The 14,973-nt window shown below is 40.4% G+C and overlaps 1 protein-coding gene across 1 annotated transcript in view; it reads left to right on the top strand.

The window, feature by feature from the left end:
- LOC118114004 (CUB and sushi domain-containing protein 3) overlaps positions 1-14,973 on the top strand; it is a 216,408-nt gene that overhangs the window by 109,748 nt on the left and 91,687 nt on the right. Inside the window, exons 32-34 of the mRNA XM_035164185.2 lie at positions 11,634-11,747; positions 12,598-12,693; positions 13,072-13,275. Coding sequence (XP_035020076.2) covers positions 11,634-11,747; positions 12,598-12,693; positions 13,072-13,275 — 414 coding nt within the window. The remainder of the gene's footprint in view (positions 1-11,633; positions 11,748-12,597; positions 12,694-13,071; positions 13,276-14,973) is intronic.

The following is a 14,973-nucleotide window of genomic DNA, read 5'->3' on the forward strand; positions in this document are numbered from 1 at the left end:
TTAAAAGATTCTCTGACAGGTTGTCAGTGCAGAGGATTGTGTTGGCTGAAAGTGTCTGATGTTACATGTGCTGACAGATAGTTTGTTCAGTGGTATTATAGTACGGAATATCATAGATTTACTGTACTTACAGAATGTCTTGTCATGTTATTGTCTAATAATCCTGTGAAAAGGTGCATACTTCCCTGTATGTCTGTTTTCCTTTGGACTGCATTTTGCCATGCCACAATTTGCATTTAATATACTAACAAATGATACAGTATGCACATGTTATACAGTTTATTATACCGTATAATAATAAACATCTATAACATCATAATGCACTGCATTGTAATTGAGGAATTCTGCCCTGAGACATCAGCTCCATCACACATATAAATGTCTGTGTTTTTGCAAAGGACTTGCTCTTCTTACCTGACTTAGATTTACAGTTTGCATACCTGGTTTCTGCTCTTATCCAAGCACATACAGTGCATGTTAATATTGGCATTTATGTACTGTGGCGCAGTGGTGGATCATAAAAGTGATAATAAAAAGCACACTCTGCGCACAGTCTGTAAAAAAAAACATCTCTACGTTCATTTTTTTAGACATCCGTTTTGGGACCTCAGCACTCGTTCTCTGTGTAAAGCTTGTTTTCCTTTGCAGCATTCACATGTCATCAAGGTACAATGTGCATTTGTCTTGCCCTTTAATGTTTAATTATTCTGTCAGAAATAATGGTTGTAGTCATATTTCAAACAATAACTGAGCTTCTTTTCTAAGAGATGAATTATTCATGGCACTCAACCTTTGCCTTGGGCACTGCTTATAAACATACATACTTACAGTGCCCCAGAGGAATTCACTCTTGTTTACACCAAGTTACAAGTTCAGTGGCGAGTGTTGAACTTTATTGTCCTGTACTTCCAGTAGGACACATCTGAAAGTTCAGATATTTAAACTGAAACTGTGCAATAGTACACAGGAAACATTAGGAAAAACATGTAGTCTAAGCACATTTATCTGACAAAGGCTTTTATTCTTTATTATACTTTATATGTAAGATTTCAATTGTTAGTTTGACAAAGATGCCAAATAGGTCTAATTATGTTTTCAGCCTGTTTGAAATGTGTCTTTCTCTGTGTGGCATTGTTACCAATGAATAGCCTCATTTTTCAGCCTATTATAAAGTAATAATGTGAAGTGCGAGATCATCAGTGACAAACCAGTTTTTGTCAACACTTCACTTCCCAGTGTCCCCAGCAACAAAGTTTGAAATTGATTGGATGAGCAGTTGGTCGGTCAGAAAGACAAAGATTTCTCTCAGTTTAATCGATTTTCTTACATAACAACTTTGTATCAATGGTAATTCAGCCTTGAATATGGGCTTTCTTTGGTGCGGCCTCCTTTGGTGAGCCATATTCTTCTAATTAGCACAAACTACCATGATATTTCTTGTGTAAATATATATATTTTTCTTTTGAAATGTAACTTGTGCTTTTTTGCGTTGAGTTGGATTGATGCCGTGCCTGAAATATTCTCCGTGCTGAATAGCAACATTCACTCCATAGATCATTAACTTTGTAGATAACCTTTAAAAAGCAGGTATGGAACTAAAATCTCATTGAGTGGATTGTCAGAAGCCATTTACACGTCGAAAGTCCAACATTTAATCTCAGTCACAATGCTTTTCTTGCTGGACTTTGCAGTAATTCCACCATAACTGCCTTTAACTTGTGACCCAATTTGATCAAAGTTTTATTATAGGCATTTAAAGCAGATTGAATACGTATTTTTACACAGTCTTCATTGCGGTTAACTATAAAAAAGTTGAATGTCTCGCAGGATGCTCATGATGAGTAATTGGTGAATTTGATTTCATAGAAACATTAAGTCACCTCTGTCTTTCTGCCTGGGGCGTTTTATAGTTCCACTGTATATGTCTGTATGATACTAACACCAACATATGCATAATGGTCACCACGGAATATGTTAGGAGGCGAGACAGGAGCGCTGACAGATTGCAGTAATAAATCTTCGCTGTAACAAGATGGACAGAGAATGAGAGAGAATGAGAGAGTCACTTCGAGAGGTGTGAAAGTGAACGTCTCAGAGAGAACAAGTTAGATGGGGAGTGTGATAATGAGTGAGAGAGTTCTAATGAGCGAGACGGAATGAGAAAAAGAGGGAGAGCGAAACAGAGTGCTGCTGAATGCGATCATAATAACGTTGACCCCGGGGGCTGATTGTTGACTCATCAGCGATGTTTGCTGGAGAGTAAGATTAGACTGGGGGCCCTGCTAGTACACGACTAACTACATCTCACAAAAAAAAAACATTACCTTGTCACTCTGCTTAGTGTCCAGTATATACGGTATCCTCCATGTGATTAACCTAATGAAAAATATGAACTCAATCTGGCCTCACTTTGAAGTCAAAGGTGTTTTTTGCCCTACAGGTGCATTCAGTGTGGGTGTTTAATAGGATTCTTGCCTTTGTCAAATCTTAGTGGGGAGAGCACTTACTTGTATGATTGCAATGACTTTCTATGATAACGTGTTGTTTTTCGGTTGATGATCTTGTGGGTACTCATCGTAGTGGGATGGGTTGTGATAGCTGTCAGATACGGCCCAATACTGAGAATACTGTACACTGAGTCGACAAGGAACACGGATAAGAAACACCCAGCGAAAGAAAATCTAAATCTAAAATATATAAATAAATGATCATCTAAAACTGGAAGTACAAAAAGCAGGTGACATATCCTTGTCTCCCTCCCCTCTCATGAAGTGACGTAGGTTTTTTTTGCCCAAGATAGAAACCAAATGGACTGGAGGCAGCTTGTGCCAAGGTGCAGTCGCACACTACTCGCTGAAAGGGCTAATGCTATTTCGCTGTGATAATGTGTCATTAAAAATATATGTGTCTGTGCAGTCATACAATCCTTCTGGTTTCTGTAAATGAGGCTTGTGTATGCTGTCACAGCCCAGAATCACAGAAGGCCGGCGCTGCCACAAAGCAGAGACGACAGGTAGCTATTCCATAATTCATGGCCAGAAGGACAAACATATGCTGCCATTTTTCTTACCTTTTTGCTATTGCTGGAGCTGTGAGTTCCTTTAACACCTTATCTGGGCTTTGTGCATATTTTGCCTCGAGGCACATGTACTGTATCTAATGCAGTGGCTGTGGGCAAAAATAGGCTAGGCTTGCATTGCAGTTTCATAAGTGGTGTTCTGAGTTGATGCTTTTCAAAGCATGGCTCAATGATGGCTTACCTGAGCTGCTGTGCAGTAGTAAAAAAACAATGTTACCACATATATTAATCCCTGACAGCATGTTCATGCCATGTATCCTGAATGATCAAAAATATTTTGCGTGGGTGTTTGCACTGCTTTTCTCTGGGTAATGCGGATTCCCCCCACAGTCAGGGATTGGGTTTAGGTTAATAAGGGACTTAACATCACCGTGGGTGTGAATGTGAGCATGAAGTGTCATTTGCTTCTATATGTTGGCTCTGTCCAGGGTGTACCCCGCCTCTCGCACAGTGTCAGCTTGGATTGGCACCAGCTCCCTTCGGAACCCTCAAAGGATCAGGGTGCATAGAATGCTCCAATTGCAAACAAATTGTAGTTATAGCTGGGGAAATGGATTTTACCACATCAGCAGTGAAAGGTATACATGAAAACCAGATGGAAATACTCGTCAACATAAGCTGTTAAAACAGGCAAAGCAACAACAACTTTTTTGAAAACAAAGGCAGCAAAGATGAGCTGTAACTGTTCTGCTGGAAAGACTCACTAGAGTAAGCAACTTATCAGAAACAAGCGGAAAAGGATGCTCATCAGGGTCAGATGGAGGCTAGTGCAATTTATAACTGAAAGAGATGCCAATCCAGACGATACAGACATCTATCTTGCATTTTACCTGAGATGATTAACTGGTCAAATTAATAAATATACACAAATCTGTGATGGAAGCACGATGCTTTTTGTTAATTGAAGTTGCTGCTGCTTGACTGTCACATTAAATCCTTGTAAGGATCCTTTCAGAAAGAGACAGGGCAGAGGGAGATTGAGACCCTGCGGAGGTAGTTAGGGTTCACTGATTAGCTTCCACATGATACCTGAGAACTGGAGCCTGTTATCTGACTCCATACTGCATTTTAGATAAATACTCCACCAAAACTGCTCCGTCACCACAGAGACTTGCTGTGCCGGCAGGGTTTTGTGCAGTTTTAGCCAAAGCTGAATAAATTGTGATACAATGGGAATGCTGCAACTGCTCTGTTCAAACGCTTTAATGTAACTTTGAATGTCTAATCATATGTCGTGCATTGCAGCACGGTGGAGTCACTTAAGTAGTTTCCTTTAATCTTCTCACATGGAAATGTTGTAGATAAGCTGCTCTGTCCTTGTTCGGGCAAGTTTAAGGAGGTTCAGGATGTCGGTCTGTCTCATTGTAAAAAAGAGCGATGCTGAGAAGTCATAGGCCAAATTGTTTTGGAACAAATTGTGCAAGACTGACTTATGACACCAAGGGAGGGAACCAGAGGAGAAATTACTGCTGCAATTTGTTTGTGGCTTGTGAATCAAATATTACTGGGCAATAACAAAGCAGATGCAGCGTGAGTCTGCGTGAGTCTTAGCCAGTTAGGTGGGTAGTTACTTATCAGTATTTACATCTGAGGCAAATTTGTTTTTAAAGCAGTAGACAACGGCGAAGGTGTTCATGCTCCAAACCCTCTGCTGCCATAACAGTGTTCTGGAAATACTTCATACATATTAATAGCCTTGTACTTTAATAGTGTATTATGTTTATTATGCTGTCTAAAATCATTCAGACATGTCTGTTCACTGCATGAATCCTTCTTGTGAATCATCTCTGAGCCTTATTTCTGCGAATAGAGGCAAACCTACAAATAAAGAATACCCAAAGGCAGTTCCAGTGCAGATTGGTTCGTTTAGGACCCCGAACAATTACTCATGCCTCACTAAGAAGCAGAGACATAAATTCATGAGCATTTAAACACAATGACCATCAACATTTATTGTGCAGAGACTCGGCATCTCCTTAATAACACCTCATATGAAGAGAAATAACTAAACAGTACTTCTCTGTAGTACCTGGGTGTGTGTATGAGCGTGATAATACACACCAGGGGTCTCACTGGTTTATTGTGAAAGTTCTCTCCTGGCTGGCATACATGTAGTATCGTGATAACGCATCAACTACACACTGATCCAGGGGACCATGCACATTCATTGTGAAAGATCAAACAGCAGAGGAAGGCGAGAGGGGGAATGAAAGAGCCTTTCTGAGATTATGACATTTCTCTTCCCTGCTGTATTGTAATGATCCTATCTGCAGTACAGGCCCCTGGTTTTTTGACAGGGAAAGCACTCCATCCCAAAAAGCCGAGATGATAAAGAAGCCCAATGAAAACTGAAAAGTGCAGCCAAAGTTTACGGTGGAGAGGCTGTAGTATTACGCCAGTCAGATATGTTGTGTATTTTCCAGCCTCAGTTGCTCTTATGTTCTCGTTATAGAGTAGAATTCATTTTTCCCTTTGATTGCCACAATCTTTCACACATCATCTGATATTTCTTAGCTCAGAAATACTGCTGGTTTATCAGGAATGAGATCCAGTCAATCATTCTTATCAGATTTTAAATATCTGTTGACATAAATCCACACCATATGAAATAGGCAATCAAAGCCATTACTTTTCTAAATTGCCACAAAACCTTTATATACAGTTAGGGATGAAAACATGTCATGTGGACAAATTGGTCTATAACAGCAAACCTACACCACATTTTTCTGTACTGCCGGTCCACACTTCGGTGCTGCACCAGTTACGCAGCTCATATTTATTCACGCTCACAGATGGGTCTGGCCCGTCTCTCCTTCAGACCGATTACCATCTGTCCTGAAACTGGTCGGGCCAGTCACAACCATTTATCTAAAATGGGGAGCGTTTGATATGATGACTGGAAGAGGAGCGCCCAATGGGAGCGCTGTTGAAGCATTTCCATTGAGAGCCATGTTGGCGACTGCTGATGTGTCGAGGTCTGTTGAATCTATGGAGAGGGTAAAAAACAAACTGCATGGTCAAAGGAACAAAGAACTGCTTCACGTTGTTGATTGATTGGATGATTTTTTATTATTGTGTCATGCACATTATGTGCCCAGCCTAAAACAGGCTTAGAAGACACCATTATAGTTAGAAAAAGTACAAATACAGACAGAGACTAGACTATCTGCATCAATAACAATATTAAACTAATACATTTTAGACAAATGCACCAGAGCATTTTTTGATTTGAACATTTCATGTGTTATAGATAGTCCTAACTCTTCAAAACAATACAATAGAAAAACTTGAATCATTCTCTGCTGCTCTTAACCACATTTCACACAAACTGTGGGAACTTCAAGGCCCAGAGGGAGGATTCCTCTTCTCAGGTGTATGTGTAACCGAAGACTTGTGACTCCACTATGTTTTTATCCATTGTATTAAGACAATATGTTATAAACACATAAAATGCGTTTTCTTTAAAGATATTTAGGAATTAAAAGTCAGGGTGTGAAGTCCGGGCAAATAAAGTGGAGACACGTGAATCAACTTGCCTCGTACAAACAGTACAGGTGGTTTGTTGTAGTTACTGGTGTGTCGATGTTTTCTTGACAAACCTTACGACCCTTAATGCCATCCGAGCATTCAGACACCACAGCACACTTAGACATTGTTACTGACCAGGTGCATCAATCCATCGCTGCAGTCTACACTTTTTCAATTGGGTACTTCCAGGAGGATACCAAGCCCTGTCACAAAGCACTCGTCGTCATAAAATGGTTCCAGGAACATGACAGTGATTTTAATTTACTTCACTACCCTGCACTTTCTCCAGGTCCCAGCCCAATAGAGCGCCTTTGAGTCTTGGCAATGGATTTTCGCTGTGTGAATGTACTGGTAAATATCTGCAGGAACTGTGTATACTGAGTCAGAATAAACCAAGTAGTGGGGGCCGTCACCTTATTAAATCCTTTCTGGAAAGAGTTTATGCTGTTTTGAAGCAGATGTCGCTTATGTAACTTCAGCTATAGTGTATCTTTCAAAGGAAGTTTTAAAGTGGCCTTTGACTCGGCTCTTTTTACAATGCATTCATTTCTGTAAATGACTCTAATCTATGACCACTCAGACTTGATTGCTTTAATCACATGATTAATTCAAACAGTCCTCTGGCTCCATTAATATCTGGCAGAAACCACCAAGGTTAGTAGAAAACATCCTAGCCTCACTCCACATTTTTCAAAGTGACTTATTTCAAAAGTAGGAAAGTGAAAATTAGATTACCACCTTATGAAAGTAGGATCAACCAGCAATTGTATATTTTTGCGTTCTCATCGCTCAACAGGCAAAGTGACATGAAATACAGGGATGTGCTAATATCTCAATCTAATACTCAAAGAGGTACCTGATTACAGCAATTTAACGGCATTGGGATAATTCAAGGTGAAGATGCAGGCATGAGAATGTTGTCCATCGTCCAAGTGCATTGCATTATAGTACCATGACTGGGCCCAGAGGACAAAAGATTCATCATAGTGCTGCATAAATTAGGGTAACGAGTTTACAATGATTTATTGACTTAATATCTGGACGTGATTACAGCAAAGGAGCAGATTGGAGTCATGCATGGCTGCCTTTGGATTAGAGGCAGAAATGAGCGACACTGTGCTTGTGAGAGTATGTGTAAATGTGTTTGTGTTCGTGTGTGTGTGTGCGTGTGCGTGTTTGCGTGAGTTCGCAAAGGGGGAGTGCAGCGTATTCCACATAGCACGGTGTTAGTATGCTAATGCCACAGCAGTGAGCTGTCCCTAAGGGTAAAAGCATCTCTTATTCAGGCTCTGGTTCAGCCATAGGCATTCTCACTACTCAACAGATAAAGAAACAGGTCTGGCTGTTCTGCTCTGTGTGAGTACACATTGTTGTGTGTGTGTGTGTGTGTCCACATTTGAATTTTTGTTATTTTTGCTTTGTCAGAGTTCTTTGGCTGCCATTTGTCTTTGGCTGCTGTGTGTGTTCAATCCGTTTCATGTCACACAGTAAGAAGCCAGGCACCCTTATTATAAAAACATAGAAATTGTGACATCCATCCCCACTTCTCCTACTTCCTGCACGCTCCACGTCCTCACTGCTGTGATTTGTCTGGTGGCTCTGCAGTCGGTCCAAGCCGCCGTCTCTTGGGACACAAGGTGCAGCACTGCCTGCAGGAGCTGTTAGGGTGCATTTAGTCTCTCAGTTGTGTTTCTTACTATGCCACTCGTTCTCTCACTCTTGTGTCTTTCTTGGTTATGTTGTGGGTGTAAAGATTTTACAATGCACTGCTCTGTGAGGCTACATGCCAGAGGAGATCCGTACTGCTACAAAGTGAAGAAGATAAGAAGCTGCTCCATAATTAATATCCAGGGGGACAAACACATGCTGCCTTTTTTTGTTACCTTTAGCAATTGCCTCTATTAACATTTTTTTCCCACCTTTTCAGGTGGGTCTTGTGTGTGTTTTGCCTTAAGGCATGTGGATGTAGCTAACCCATTGGTGAAAGCTGTTGCGGGGAGAAAACAGCCGTTACTTGCTTTACTCATTTGGCAGTTTCATATTTTCTGTCCATTTACAAAATGGTCAGTATGAATATATCGCATTTCTAGTCATATAGGCCACTTACGGTACAGTTTTGCCGTTCACCCATTCACACACACACACATTCATACAGTGCATCCATTTGCAGCACTTTCTCTATCACTCATCACTCTCACTCTGCCGGGGGTTCAGTATAATGCCCAAGGACACTTTGGCAGGCGAAATGAGGGAGACTGGGATCAAACGACCTTCTGGTCAGATTTACACTCATAAAAACAAATAGTGGAAAAGTATTTCTTACTAATATTCTCACTATGCTAGAACTATGACACTGTTAATCTTGCACTATTTTTTATTTTTTAAACAAATTCCTCAAACCTCCCAACTCACTGGATCATTAAAACAATGTGAGATTATTGGGAATTCATATTCGTGGAAACATGCCTGTGCACTAGAGGACGAGATTGATTCTGTAATCTTACCAGCATGATCCAGTGTCTTACGTCTATTAATTTGGTTGGAGAAAGATCCGATTATTTTCAAGGCCGTGTACACATTGATATAATCAGAAATGCTTAATTGCAAATATTCATTCAGAAGATTATTTTAAATCAGTTCATTATCATAGGTTCTTAGAAGATTCACCCACTGTTATTTACCAAGGAAAATTTGATGATTATATTTGTGATGAACAATCATGATGTTTTGTGACATGTCATTAATTAAAAGCTATATATTTGAATTAAAGGTCAGACTAGAAGAACATTGTCCAGATACCTTCTCCATGAGAAGACAATGTCACAGGAATATGATATTCAATAAAGACATGCAGGGGAGTCTTGATTTATTTATGCATTTATTTGTTCTAGGAATTATTCATTTAATTTTTAAAAGTCATCTAAATAAGGGGTTGTTTGTGACAATATCTCGAATAATATTATCATAAACATGTCACACAGTCCTTCAGTTCAGGAGTGTTACTTGCACAGACCAATATGTCTCATATTTAAAAATAAAATAATTAGATGGGGGTTAGTTTTGCCTGCTACAGTGTTCGTACTGTCTGCTCTGTAAATTACCAGCCACATGTTTTCATTAAAGCAGTAATGACACCGTTCTATCGATGGCAGATGGGCCCTCAGGCTGAGATCAGCTTCAAGTTTCCTCCTAATCTAACTTAAAAAACATGAACTGGGTCTCGTCCTGAAACTTGGCTTGTTGAACGAGTGACCCAGCGAACATTCTCTAAGGAAAAGTGCCCTGATGATGTCAGTTTGCAGGCTAGACAGCTAATTATATGGTCATCTGCAGAACATTAAACAGCATGTAATCATACCTGCAAATGTCACTTTGGTCAGTTTAGATGCCGGCGTGGTCCTTACTCTTCATTACCACTGCTTGCAGTTTGCCCTTGGCTCGTAACCTACACCATAAGAATGTTTACCCGTTCTCACGCGGTACCAAAGTTTAGCCGTCCAGCTGCTGCCAATCGAACACAGACAGTGTCACTCCCCCTCCCACAGCTGATAGAAAAAGGAGCATGGCTTATATTTTCCCGAAGACTTTTCTTTCTTTTAATGCTTAAAAAGATAGTCACTTTTAAATAATTTAAACAATATTTCAGACCGCATAAAGGGTTGACATATGATTTTACTCTGACTTTCAGTGTCACACCTTGTAATGTGTGAAGGTTATTATTCCACATGTTAAATGCCATGGCACGAGAAGACAAAATACAAAATTCAAAGGAATACCTAATTATTGGTTGTTAGGAAAATGTCACAGAAAGGTTTACAGTAGGTTGTCAGATACTACTTTGCTTGAGGGATAGTGACCTATAAAAAAGCTGCTAGCGAACTGAAAGTCACAATATTTCCAGCAGTTGTTAATGCTTTGCTACACCTTTGTATTGGCTCTTATCACTGGAGTGAAATGCATTGATATTTTGAGGGCATAGCCCCTTACCCTAACCTTAACCATCCAAACTAGATATCTAACGCTACCCCTTACCCTAAGCTAAACCTAATTCTAACCCTTAAACCAATATTAACCCTCAAACAGCCCTTTGACGAAGTGAGGACCAGCCAAAATGTCCTCACTTTCCAAAAATGTCCTCACTCTGTAGGGTCTATGCTTAAAATGTAACAGGAACACACACACGCACACAGAATAGAATGTTTGTTTATGGTTTTGTTTTATTTGTCATCATTATAACATCATTTTATCTAATGAAATATAACACATTTGTATTTTGTAAAGGTTGCCTCTCTGCAGAATGTTGCTACTGTAATACACTAATCTTGAGCAGACTGCTGTTTAGGCTGGCCCTAGGTGGTACCACATAGGTGCTGCACGAGTGATTGTGTGTTTAGTGGAAAAAAAGCGACAGTGGAACCAATCAAGTCCAAATTATTGTGTCATAATGGAAAATAAATCTCTGCTCTGCATGTGAATTGAATCGGTTCATTACAGTCAGGACAGACTGCAGCTCTACACCACATTCTCACACACTTACTTACCATCTATGTGAGCAAGTGTGCAGCCATGACGTCTGTCAGCAGTGTCGTTAAATGAGTTTGTCAAAGTCAAATTTATTCCAGAAAAGAGAGATTTACTTAATAAATTCTGCCAATCTTATTTTATTTAAAGCCTGAGTGTTTTGACCCACTGGTCTGGTAGAAGTTTGTCCTGGGTGCCCCTCTCTCCTGAGGAGAGACACATGCAAATTAGATTGCAAACCCGACCCTTCGGGCAAACAGAGTATTCCAGTCAAACCTGCATTAGATTATGTTAGGTTCAAGGTGTCAGTCAGAAAGATTGAAAGATTAAAAAATATGTAATCATATTAATTAAGCCTAGCTTACCTGATAATTGCCTTCCAGGGACGATTTAAAAAAAAAAAGCCCCAGTGAATTGGCTTAATGCTGCCATATATGTTCTGATTGCCACAAAATCCACCTTTACGTATTAATTCACCTCTGTTTCCCCTCCTTTTTTTTTGCAGTGTTGTTCGGTCAGTTTGTGGTTTTCCAAACTTTGAGCAGTGATGTGGTGGAGATCTACGATGGATCCTCCACAGATTCAGCCCTGCTCTCCTCCATATATGGATCGCACTCAGGTAAAACAAATAACATAACTCAGCATCCCTTGAGCCTAGTGTCTTATTCTATTTATTCTACTTGATCATAGGTGTGAGCAGTAGTTCGGTCCAGCACAGCATTTTGCACTGCAGGCGAGACAGCACAACCGTCTCTCAACTCAATTCAAATCAAACTAGAAGGGCGCTTGGAGAACGCATACCTCTGCCAAGGCTAACACCCTATCTCGCCATGTTAAAGAGAATGAAAAAAATAAATCCTGCGTTTGTCCGTTTATTCAGACCCACTCAAAATGTAATGGATTTTTCCCTGGGTCATGCTGCACCCCTCAAACCCCTTGTGTCAATAAAAATGGTTGAGTAGTCTTTTCGTAATCCTGCAAAATAACAGACACACAAATGGCAATGAACACATAGCCTCCGTGGCTAAAATAAAAGCAGCTCTATGTTGCCAAGAATTAAAGGATTTTTTTTCCTTCTTACATTTCTGTACAACAAAACACAATGATAAAGAAAACATTTCAATTGCAAATGAATAGACTCCTGAGATCTCACTTCAAAAAAACGAAAGCGATGTAGCTGTCTGATGTTGTTGTCTTTCACCACTTGATTAGACTGAAACAATGTAAAAATTCAAATGAATCTTATCTGCTGTTTCAGCTACATAAATATTCAATATTCTGAGGATACTCTGTGGATCAGATCGTACATAAGACACAAACAACCACTTCTTTTGATAATTTACATGTAGCGAGACCATTTTATTGTTTTATGTTCATAGTTGTCACTTATTTGTTTATATCTTATCTCTGGCCATTTGTTAACCATTTAATCTAAAACAGTCTTGTTTATGTTTGATTTTATATTTTAGGCGAGACGCTTCCCTTGAGTTCAGGAAACAAGATAACACTCAAGTTTTCCACGAATGGGACCGAAACGGCAAAAGGTTTTCATTTTGTTTACCAAGGTAAGACTGCTTTTTCTGATGCGTTTCCAGAATTCTGATGTGGAAACTTATTTGTTGCGATTGAGTGTGTTTGCCTCCTTTTGAAAAAAGATACTTCAGCTTTGCTCTCATCACAGAGTGCTGTTCAGCCAGAGTGCCATTGGCCATGGCTGAGCAGAGCAGGATGATGTGGAGTGAAAGAGTCTATCGTGGCAGAGCAGACAAGAACGACTAATGATGTGCGAGGAAATTCACAAGGGCTTCGCCATTTCTCTCTGCCTCCTTTTGTCTTGCCATCTCTCTTCTCCTGGTTGTCTGCCTGCCTACCACACCCATCCACCACTCTTTGTCTTTGTACTTCTTCCTCTCATGCTCGCTTCATCCCCTCTTATCCCCTAGCTGTTCCCCGGACGAGTGCCAGTCAGTGCAGCTCGGTTCCCGAGCCCCGGTTTGGGAAGCGGATTGGGAACGACTTTGGCATCGGTATGGCCGTACTGTTTGAGTGCAATCCAGGCTACACGCTGCACGGCTCTAACGCCATCAGGTGCGAGGCCGTGCCCAGTACCCTCGCCCAGTGGAACGGCACTGTGCCCACATGTGTTGGTAAGCGCACTTATCCTCCTATACCCTCGCTTCATCCCCTGCATGGACACTGTCTTTCTCTGCCTCAAACCAGCAAAAACACACACACACACACACACACACACACACACACACACACACACACACACACACACACACACACACACACACACACACACACACACACACACACACACATCCAAAAGCAGGAGCAGGTGCAAAAATGTTTGGCGTCTGCTTTTCCTAGTCATTACTTATCCAAATGTCTGTCACCCATTACAAAGCATCCACCTATCTCTGGTCTTGATAGCTCAGACAGGAAGAAAGAGGCAAGGACAAACATAACAACAAAGTGTCACATAAATTGTATACCTGGGGACAAGGGATTTCAGTTTGTGTCTTTCTAGATTAATGGGAAAACAAATAGCAGTCTAAACTGAATCTAACAGCAACACAAACCTCCACTTGAGATTGTTAGGTAACCTTTCCTTTGTAGCCCACATGCATTATATATATACAACAGTGTTTTTTATAGATGCAAGTCAATACAAAAGACATGCAATATAATGTGTATTTAGTACAGTATCATTATCCATAAGGTCAGGATTAATGCATGAGGTGTACAAAGCATTACAAACAACATAGTGATTTATGGATGTGATGAAACATTATAATGCAATTAATCAGGTGCACCAAGTACAATCTAGACTTAAATGCACAGTAGCCTGCAATAAAGCGTGGCTTTGTCACACCACTTCTTTTATACTTTAATAATAACATGTATGATATTACGATGTGAAAACAATGTGACAATGGGAAGTAATGAGCTGAAACTTTATATCAGGTTTTAGCTCATTACTTAGCTGCCCGGCCTGAACTCCACTGCTTCGGTTCACTCTCGCTGCTCTCTTTGTTTTCGGTGAAACAGGCGGCTGCAGATTTCAGTGAGAAAACTCAGTGAACGCTACCTGCTCAGCACCAGACGGACACAGTTAGCAACTACAGTAGCTGGTGAACACAGTGCAGCACTTAAGGCTGCTGCACACTACAGGATGTTCAACTCTTTTATTTTATTTTTATTTAAACATGGGAGACCACACTCTTATAGTCTTCAGAACACACAATAGATGATTTGAGCAGAACATAAAACCACACACTTGCCGTTTGTAGTAAATGATTTCACAGCGGCAATTCCAGACACTTAAAATCTCACAGAAACTCCCAAGATTCTTCTTCTTCTTCTTCAGTTATTTAATGGCGGTTGGCAAACAACTTTTAGGCGCATTACCACCACCTTCTGAACTGGAGTATGGAACACTTGTGTGATTAAATATTCAGAAGAAAAACAAACATGGAGGAGGACCGACGCTGTGTGTCTGTTGTGTGTCAGCTCTCTCATTGCTATTGTGGGTTTCTGTTGGTGCCGATTCGCAATCGGGGAGGCTCCGACTCAATTGGTAGCATCAGGATTATTTTGGCTTGCGTTCTGCAGCGAAGGTTTCCGCGTCCGGTCTATTTTTTCCGCTCGCCGCGAGCGTATAGCGCCAGACAACACACTTAAAATCGATTTTAAACGTTGTAAATTACATATTATATATGATATAAATGATCAAATATGCATCCCATACTTTTGATTTTCCTGCTGTTCTCCTGGAGTTTCAATTTCCCTGAATTTTTCCACCACATGATGAAATTTCCCCCTCTGCCCATCCACTACAA

Source organism: Hippoglossus stenolepis, chromosome 8 (genome assembly GCF_022539355.2).
Source record: "Hippoglossus stenolepis isolate QCI-W04-F060 chromosome 8, HSTE1.2, whole genome shotgun sequence".
Classification (NCBI taxonomy): domain Eukaryota; kingdom Metazoa; phylum Chordata; class Actinopteri; order Pleuronectiformes; family Pleuronectidae; genus Hippoglossus; species Hippoglossus stenolepis.